The sequence below is a fragment of the Propithecus coquereli genome, unplaced genomic scaffold (genome assembly GCF_000956105.1).
Source record: "Propithecus coquereli isolate 6110/MARCELLA unplaced genomic scaffold, Pcoq_1.0 Scaffold256, whole genome shotgun sequence".
In the NCBI taxonomy this organism is placed as follows: domain Eukaryota; kingdom Metazoa; phylum Chordata; class Mammalia; order Primates; family Indriidae; genus Propithecus; species Propithecus coquereli.
Window position 1 is genome coordinate 1,557,590 of NW_012148130.1, and position 9,327 is coordinate 1,566,916.

Consider the following 9,327-nt stretch of genomic DNA (forward strand, 5'->3'; position numbering starts at 1 on the left):
CCCGCCTTGGCCTCCCAGAGTGCTAGGATTACAGGCGTGAGCCACCGCGCCCGGCCTAGAATTGGGTTTTTTTCTAGGAAAGTTTGATGGAGGGGAAGAGAGCAAGGAAGTTAACAATATCTGCAAGTTCATAGTTCTGTATAAGAAGGGCAGTTGATGGATTTATTTAAAAAATAAAACAGATAGGCCAAGCATGGTGGGTCATGCCTGTAATCCCAGCACTTTGGGAAGCTGAGGTGGGAGGATCACTTGAGGCCAGGAGTTTGAGACCAGCCTGGGCAGCATCGTGAGACCCCATCCCCACAAAAAAATAATTAAAAAATTAGTTGGGCATAATGGTGCACACCTGTAGTCCCAACTACAGACCACTCGAGCCCAGGAGTTGGAGGTTGCAGTGAGCTACGACGGCGCCACTGCACTCTAGCCTGGGTAACAGAGGGAGACTCTGTCTCAAAAAATTAAAAAAAAACAATAAAAAGATAGTACCAAGAGTTTAGAGGTCTTTGTGGCAGGTGGGGTATTGGGGTGACAAGAGGGGTGTTAGGTAGGAAGATGGGTAACAGGATATGAGAAGGAAAGACAGAAGATGGTAAACAGAAGGTAAGATATTTGAAATGAACATTTCAAAGGATTTTCTCTGAATTGAATTGCTCCAGTTTTTCCTCTCCTTTTCCAACCTTTGGTTTTTTTCTTATTTCTTCTTTCTGTCTCTCCTTCCACCAGAGAGAAAAGAGCAATAAAGTTTACTTTTCATGACCTGCCCAGGTGAGTAGCTGATGGTCCACCAATCCTCAGTATGGGGCTGTGTCTCTTCATTGTCCTCCATGAGGTCTTCCCTCTGAGTTAGTTGCTCCTTTTTTTCTTTTTTAAGAGATGGGGGTCTCAATATATTGCCCAGGCTAGACTTGAACTCCTGTACTTCTGGGCTCAAGTGATGCTCCCACCCCATCCCTTTTCTTTTCTTTTCTTTTCTTTCCTTTTTTCCTTCCCTCTTTCCTTCCTTTCTTCCTTCTTTCCTTTCTTGTCTTTTCTTTATTTCCTCTCTTTCCCTCCCTCCCTCCCTCCCTCCCTTCCTTCCTTCTCCTTCCTTCCTTTCTCTTTTTTCTAGAGACAGGGTCTTGCTCTGTTGCCCAAGCTGGAGTGCAATGGCATGATCATAACTCACTGTAACCACTCAGTGTAACCTTAAATTCCTGGGCTCAAGCAATCCCCCTGCCTCAGCCTCTTAAGTAGCTGGTACTACAGGTGTGCACCACCATGCCTGGCTAATTTAAAATTTTTTTTGTAGACACAGAGTCTCACTATATTGCACGAGCTGGTCTCAAACATCTGGCCTCAAGCAACCCTCCCATCTTGGCCTCCCAAAGTGCTGTGATTACAGGCAGGAGCCACCATCCCTGGCCTGTTTTTTTTATTTATTTATCACTAGTTTTGAGCAATTTGATTATGATATGTGCCTTGGTGTAATTTTTTTCTCCCATGTTGCTTGTTCTTGGGGTTCACTGAACTTTTTGAATTTGTGGATTTATAGTTTTCATTGAGTTTGGAAATTTTTCAGTCATTGTTTCTTCAAATATTTTTTTCTGTCCCTCCTGTTTCTTGCTGTTCTCCTTCAGGACCCCAATTATTCCTATATTGGGCTGCTTGAAATTGTCCCACAGTCCACAGAGGCTCTGTTCATTTTTTGGATATTCTCATTGTTTTATTTTGGATAAGTCCTACTGCTATACCTTCAAAGTTACTAATGCCTGTGATTGCCCTGCCAGGGAGGGGGAAGTGAGCTGGAACCCAGTGCACTCCCTGAGTCTAGAAAGACCAAGGCAGTTAGAACTCTCAGGACAGAGCACTGTAAATGAGTGAGCCGCACAGAGGGAAAACCCCGGAGATCTGTGGAGAGTCCTCAAGCACCCAGCAGCATAAAACCTGTGCTCATGAGGGACGGCTGGGGAAAGAACCAACCAAAAGTATTAGAGGGCCGGGTGTAGTGGCTTGTGCCTGTAATCCCAGCTACTAAGGAGTCTGTAGGCCAGGAATTTGAGACCACCCTGGGTAACACAGCAAGACCCCATCTCTAAAAAGAAATTTTTTTTAATTAGCCAGGGATGGTAGCACACATCTGTAGTCCCAGCTACTTGGAAGCTGAAGCAGGAGGATCGCTTGAGCCCAGGAATTCAAGGATGCAGTGAGCTATGATTGCACCACTGCACTCTGGCCTGGGTGACAGGGTGAGACTTCGTCTTTAAAAAAAACAAAAGAAAAGAAACAAAAGGATTAGAGGAAATAGTGCCTGGTGCTCACACAGATTGAAAAATAGTGTTTTCACTAGTTTCTAGAAACTAGTTTTCACTGGTTTCTCTTTTATTTACTGTGTCTCAGGGACAGGGATCACTCTCCTTTGACAGTGTCATGAAAATCATTGTTTCATGTATTCTGTACATTTTCTTTTTTTTCCTCCCCCTTTTCATTGTTTTAGATAGGAGGGCAAATCTGGCCCTATCACTCCATCTTGGCTGGCAGCAGGAGTCAATTTGCTTTTTAACACCAATTAAATGGAGCATATTCTCATATGTTTATTGATTCTTTGTATTTCTTCTTCTGTATATTTCCTCGTTCATATTATTTGCCCATTTTTCTTTTAGATTATCTCCATTTGTTCTTAATGATTTGAAAGGGCACTTTCAGATGCAAATGGCAAGATCTTTTCTCACACTGGTTTAAGGAAAAAAGGAAATTTTACTGTTTCAGGTAACCAGATCTCTCTCTCTCTCTTTCTATTTCTATTTCTCTACCAGGGGCTGTGGCTGTTGATTTGAAATCCCACCATCATAGCTTGTGCTTTAAAGCGAGGGTCAGCAAACTATGGCCCTGCAGGCCAAATCTGGCCTCCTGTTCTCCTTGTAAATAAAGTTTTGCTGCCATGCTCATTCGTTTATGTATTGTCTATGGCTGTTTGCATGCTGTAATGGTAGAGGCAGAGACTATAGGGCTTGAAAAACCTAAAATATTTACTCTCTGGCCCTTTACAGAAAAAGTTACCTACCCCTGGTCTAAAGGAAAAGATAAGAAAGTCTCTCTCCCAGCTTTAGTACAAAACATCCTAAAGAATGTCTGTGATTGGCCTGGCTCAAGTCACATGATGACCTACCACGTGGGGAAGGACAGCTCACTGGCTGGTCCCAGGTCACATGACCACCCTCCAGACAGCCCCTCTAGAATCCTGTGATCAGAGTGGACTCACAAGGGACGGGGTTCAGAGAAGAGGGAGTGACAAATACAAGGACCATCCACAAAGGGACAAATGACCTTCTTTGGTGTTTATGTTGTAAAGGTATCACAATACTAAATTGCAATTTTGAGGGGGCAAGAAGAGCTAACAGGTATGGAATTCTGAAATGATATGTCAGGTTGCCATAAGTAGATTATCAAGGGAAATGCTTGGGAACCTGTCCCGCACTCCAGGATGAAAGGTGGGAGTGGAAGAGAGATGATTTGGTGAAGTGATCCTGCCGGCGGCACAGAATGTGGACTCTCCTTCCTTCGCCTTCAGCCTAGTGAGGGTGGCTTCCAAGGGGTTTCTCAGAGAGCTTAATACTCGTTACTCCATTTGGGGGGCACAGTGGACTGGGGTTGACTCCTAGCCAGGAAGAAAGGGCTCATGTGCTGTTTTGGAGACAGAACCAGGAGTGTGCTGCCATGTTGGGAGCTACCTGCTCCCTAATGTTTGGTGGTGTTGGGGGTGCGCGAATGTCGACTGTGGACAGATGTGAGCTGCGTGGATAAGCAAGCAGGAAACCAACAGGTCAATTTAGGTCCCTCCTGTCCAATAGTCCCCCTAGAGGGGCAGAGGCTCCCTGTAGCCACCAGGTAAACACCCACCCAGGAGAGTGACACATCTGCTTGGGTTAAGAGAACTTCAGGAGAGAGCAGCAGGGAACTATCAAAGAGCCCGTGAATGTCCCCAGGAGAGAGAGGGTCAGCTTCACACTCTGCCGGTCCAGAGATGGGATCGTAGCCTTTCCCAGTACCTCTTACTTCCTCCCTCCCTGGCAGTAGCCCCAGATGGGTAGAAGTGGGCTGAGCTGGTGCAGAGAGGTTTGGGGAAGAAACAGAGAAGGTGCCAGGCACAGCCACCTTTGCTCATCTCAGGCTGTAAGGGATCCACGCTGGACCCCAGGGGGAAGATTTAAAGTTAAGTCAAGTTCAGAGGTTTAACTCCGTGTATCTGGACATTCTAATTTCTGAACTGAGTCATTGTTTGTGGCTTAAAGTAACTGTATGTTGCGTACACTTAGGGGTGTTGGGGATAAGGCTAAAATTAGTCTAGGGTTAGTGTGTTGCAAAGATCAGAAATCCACTGGAGCCAGCCCAAGTAGAAGGAGTTCATTGTAAGGACACAGTGGAACCTCATGAGTGCCTGAGGACACCCTGGCCTGGGGGGCCAAGAGCCAGGACCCAAGGCTGTGCCCTCTATCAGTTGGTCACAGAGTTCCTGCTTTCTGAAATATTAAATCTAATTAATGATAGTGGCTGCCAATGCGTGAGCACTTGCTATGAACCAGGAACTTTTTTTGTTGTTGTTTTTTGGTTTTTTTTTTTGAGACAGAGTCTGGCTCTGTTGCCCTGGCTAGAGTGCCATGGTGTCAGCCTAGCTCACAGAAACCTCAAACTCCTGGACTCAAGCAATCCTCCTGCCTCAGCCTCCAGAGTAGCTGCGATTACAGGCATGTGCCACCATGCCCGGCTAATTTTTTATATATATATATATATATATATGTTTTTTTTCAGTTGTCCAGATCATTTCTTTCTATTTTTAGTAGGGATGGGGGTCTCGCTCTTGCTCAGGCTGGTCTCGAACTCCTGACCTTGAGCTATCCACCCACCTTGGCCTCCCAGAGTGCTAGGATTACAGGCATGAGCCACCGCACCCAGCTGAACCAGGAACTTTTAAACTTTTCCAGGGGTGTTAATTCGTTTAATCCTTTACAAAACTCACTGAAATGTAGAGGTAGGTCCTAGTCTCCTTTTTACACCTGAAGAAACTGAGGCACAGAAAGGTTTACAGTTCCAGGGTGGTGGGCAAGACCCACATGTACCCACTGTGTCAAGTGTTGACAGGGAAACCTACAGGGTGAATTGGGGTCCCTATCTAGCCCAGGGAGTTAGGCAAGGCTGCCCTGAAGCAGCAATGTGTAGACAGAGATTTGGTGGAGTAGACAAAGTGGAGACAGTATGGGAGGGGCATCCACAGTAGAGGGTCTAGTAAGTGCAAAGGCCCTGGGGCACGAGGGAGCAGAAACAGTGAAGAGCAGCACCCAGGCCAGTGGGACTGGAGTCAGGGACTGAAGAGACCAGGGTAAGAACAGGGCAGGAGGGCTGAGCAGAGCAGGGCAGAGCCTGCCGGGTCAGGGGATGAGAGAACATACTGTCCAGGTTCAGACATGAGTTAGGATAACGGGCACAGATGAAAAATGGGGACTGATGTCTGATCACGCTACTTAAAGCCAAGGTAAAGAACTTGGTCCTTATTCTAAAACCAGTGGGAAAGTTCTGCTTTTGAGCCAGGTGATCTGCTGAGACTTTTTTTAAAAACTTTATTGAGGTATCATACAAATAAAGTACACAAATATTTAGAGTAGTCTGATGCATTTTTATGTAAGTATAGACCCATGTAAACAAGACGGTTTTGATGATATCAGAAGATAATGTTCCTAGCCCCCAGAAGGCTGCCCCCTTCCAATTCATACCTGCAAGGCAACAAATATTGACCTCTAACACGAGATTGTTAGCCTACTTTTTAAAAATTAAGGTATTTATAGACACACACACACACACACACACACACACGACATGCACTGACCTTAAGTGGGCAGTTTGAAGACTGTTTACTTAAGTGTACTCCAGTGTAACCACCCCCAATCCAGTCCTAGAACATTTCCAGCAGCCCAGAGGGCCCTTTGCCAGTCAACACCTCCGCCCAGAGGCAGCCGCTCCTCTGACTTCTACCTGCATAGATGAGTTTTGCCTCGGGCTCCCTTAGATTCCAGCTTTCAAACCCTCATCCGCCCCCTCACCTGCTCCCCCTCGGCCCGGCTCCTACTGCAGCACCCCCTTCCCTGCACGCCGCTCCCCAGCTCTCACCCACCCCCACAAGCTCCGGGAGGCGGCCCTCCTCTCCTGTCGCCCAGGGTTTGTGTGTGTGGGGGGGTATTCTCCACCAACTCCCCTCCTCCAGCCACCCAAATAAGCCGACAATCTTAGTAAAAGCGGTGACACGCCAGGCATACCGAGCCTGGAGGTAAGTGCCCGGCCTGCCGCCTACCAAATCGTCCCCCTAAGACACGTGCCGCGAGGAGGGGCACGTTGTACGGTGGGACCTGAAATGGCCTCCGCAGGGGCGTCCCGAGTCCACAGGGCACCAGTGGCCCGCGGGGTCGCCCTGCCCGTCGGGGCCTCAGTCTCCCGTCCGCACTCGGAGGGAGGGCCCGAGTTTTCCAAGGCTGCTTCGAGGTCGGGTAAGCCCTTCAAAAGCAGCACCGGTCACCCCGCTGAGGCCATCAGAGCGGCGCCCGCCGGGCGGCCCCCCCACGCCCATTCAGCCAGCCGGCCCCGAGGCCCACAGGAAGGAAGGGGCCCGCGAGGGCTGCGGGAGCTGGGCTCGCCCGCCTTGGATCTGCTGGCCTCCGGGTCCCCTCCCTCACCGGGACGCGCACACGAGCGTGGGCTCCACGCTGAGGACCGGCGCCGGGAGGCCGCAGGCGCGCACCGCCTCGGGCGCCCCTCTGCGCACGCGCGGGCCTCCCAATCTCGGCGGTGCACTCGCTCCTAGCGGCCCCCGCCCGCGCCCCGCCCCGCCCACCGGCCCGGCCCCGCTTTCCCAGCATCCCGGCCTCCCTACGGCGAGCGGCGAGGCCCGATCCCTCCGGGAGCCGGGAGTCGGGAGCGCGGGGGCGGGGCGGCGCATGAGGTCAGCGCGGCGGCGGCCGGCCCCGCCGTGGTTGGCTGCGCCCGCTCTGGCCGCGCCCTGGTTGGCTGCGGGCCGCTGGGCTGGGCCGCCGGGCTGGGGCTGGGGTCTGGGCTCGGGCGCCGGCCGGGCTTGCGCAGCGCTCGGCTCCTCATCGCTCCTGGTCGGCGGCGGGCGGCCGGCGGCGGGCAGGGCGCGGCCGCGGGCGGGGCTGAGGCGCGCGGGCGGCAGGGGCGAGGCTAGGGCGGGCCGAGCCGGGCGGGGAGGGCGGCGGCGCCGAGGGGAGGAGACCGGCCCATGGACCCGCGGGGCCCGGCGCCCCAGACTCTGCGCCGCCGGGACGGAGCCCAAGATGTCGGCCTAGGCCGGGGCGCGACGACGCGGACGGGGCGGCGACGAGGCGCCGCTGCTGCCGGGGCTCGCGGCCGCCGCGCTCCCGAGGGCTCGCCCTGACGGACTGGCCGCGCGGGTGGCGAGAGGCCGGCGTGTGGGGAGCGGGCCGCGCGGCACCATGTCGGCCAAGGTGCGTCTCAAGAAGCTGGAGCAGCTGCTCCTGGACGGGCCCTGGCGCAACGAGAGCGCCCTGAGCGTGGAGACGCTGCTCGACGTGCTCGTCTGCCTGTACACCGAGTGCAGCCACTCGGCCCTGCGTCGCGACAAGTACGTGGCCGAGTTCCTCGAGTGGGGTAAGTGCGCACGGGGCCCGGGCCTGACCCTCGTCCCCGCTGGTCCCCGCCCGCGCAGCCTCACGTCCGCTCCCTCCCCGGCGGGCTAACGCTCCTGCCCACCCGGCCGCCCTCCTCCACCCTGCCCTCAGGCTCTCTCTCGTCGCCCGCTCCCCCTCCTAGGCCCGCTGCCCTTCCCTCCCCAGCCGCTCCTTGCGCCCTCGTCCCTCCGCTCGCTCTTCATCCCTCCCTACCCTTCTCGGCCCTCGACATCCGCGTTCGAGCGTCCCGCCCCCTCATCCTGCCCCTCGGAGCCACATCCTCCGTTCCCACTCCCACCCCCTCCCCCCTGCCGGGCCTTCGCCCTGGCCGCTTCCTAGATCCACCCTCCGAGTCTGGATATCATTTCCTGCAGCACTCCCTGGGATATCCGCCCCCACCCCGCCCCTCGCCTTTGGGATCCAGAGATCCCTTTCTCTTCCCCACGTTCTGCTGGTTTGTGAGGGCAGCCCAATGGGCTTTTTGCGTTTGCCTCGCCTCCCGCCCCGTGGGCCCTCCTTGTGCATCTCCTGGGAGCCTAGCTCTGATGACCCCTCCTAGATGACAGCCTGTCTGTATCCCCTTGGTTTCCAAGGCCTGAACATCCCTTTTACTCTAGTACCTCCAAGGGAATTTTAAGGTTAAAAGCTTTATTTTAGATATGCCATGCAAGAGCTAATTGATTTTTGTTTTTTCATTGTAATTGTGCCAGACCCTTGTGATACTGGCGGGGCTGGGGAGGTGGTTAGATGGAACTGTCACCTTAAAACTTTCTCATCTGATTTTTGCTTGGCTTTTCTAGTTCATTCAGGGATCTGTTAATATAATGCTTTAACCATTGGTAAACTAACCTATTATGCTTTATTAGGACAAAAATTTGATTAAGCCATTTAGTGATAGTTAGAATCTTGAAACAGGTAAAAGTTAAAGTGAAATCCTGTTACTTCATCTCTGCCTATCCCCAGCATCCTGTCAAGACCCTCAGACTCTCTCACCTTTACGGAAGCAATGCTTGTGTTCAGGCCGAACCTGTGAAAAGCTTATCCTTGGGTCATTTGCGTCATTGGGCTAGGAATGTGCAGTTTGCACCAGTAATTTGTAGTCTTTGAGACTGATAAAGCTGGTACTTACAGGAAGAAACAAATGAATGTGTTCTGCAGTGAGGCCTCTAAGTCTGCCAAAATGGTAACTGGAATTTGGAATTTTGTTTACAAATTAAAACTTAAGTTGCAATATTCTTTGGAGGGCTTCTGTCTTTTACTCAGTAGTGAAATTGTTACATGATGTCTTAGGGAGGGCCTCTTAGGGAGGCCCTAATCCGGGGGACGGCCTGTTGTTGGTTACACATAGTATCAGTAAACTAAGAGTGTTTGCTTTCTAGGGTCCCCTATCAGTGACATATTTCCAACTGAACTATTAACTGACTTCACAGTTGCTTTAAAAGTGAGGTCTTTGGTGCATGTTAAAATCTGAGCCTTCTGAATATTGTATCTACCATTCCTTTCTGAGCACTTCATCTTGAAATCCAGGCAGTTCCACCATCAGGTTCAACTTGATGTACCATTTGTGAGTAAAGCATGAGTGGAAGGAGGAAACAGGGAAAGTTGGTAGGGTGTGGCCTGGGAACTGCACAGCTCCTCCATGGGGACTATTCTGAAGGCC

At 51.9% G+C, this 9,327-nt stretch overlaps 1 protein-coding gene across 1 annotated transcript in view; it reads left to right on the forward strand.

Annotated features, from left to right (window-relative positions):
• Positions 1-7,472: 7,472 nt before the first annotated feature.
• CDC42BPB (CDC42 binding protein kinase beta (DMPK-like)) overlaps positions 7,473-9,327 on the forward strand; it is a 122,094-nt gene continuing 120,239 nt past the window's right edge. The window contains exon 1 of the mRNA XM_012647055.1: positions 7,473-7,647. Coding sequence (XP_012502509.1) covers positions 7,473-7,647 — 175 coding nt within the window. The remainder of the gene's footprint in view (positions 7,648-9,327) is intronic.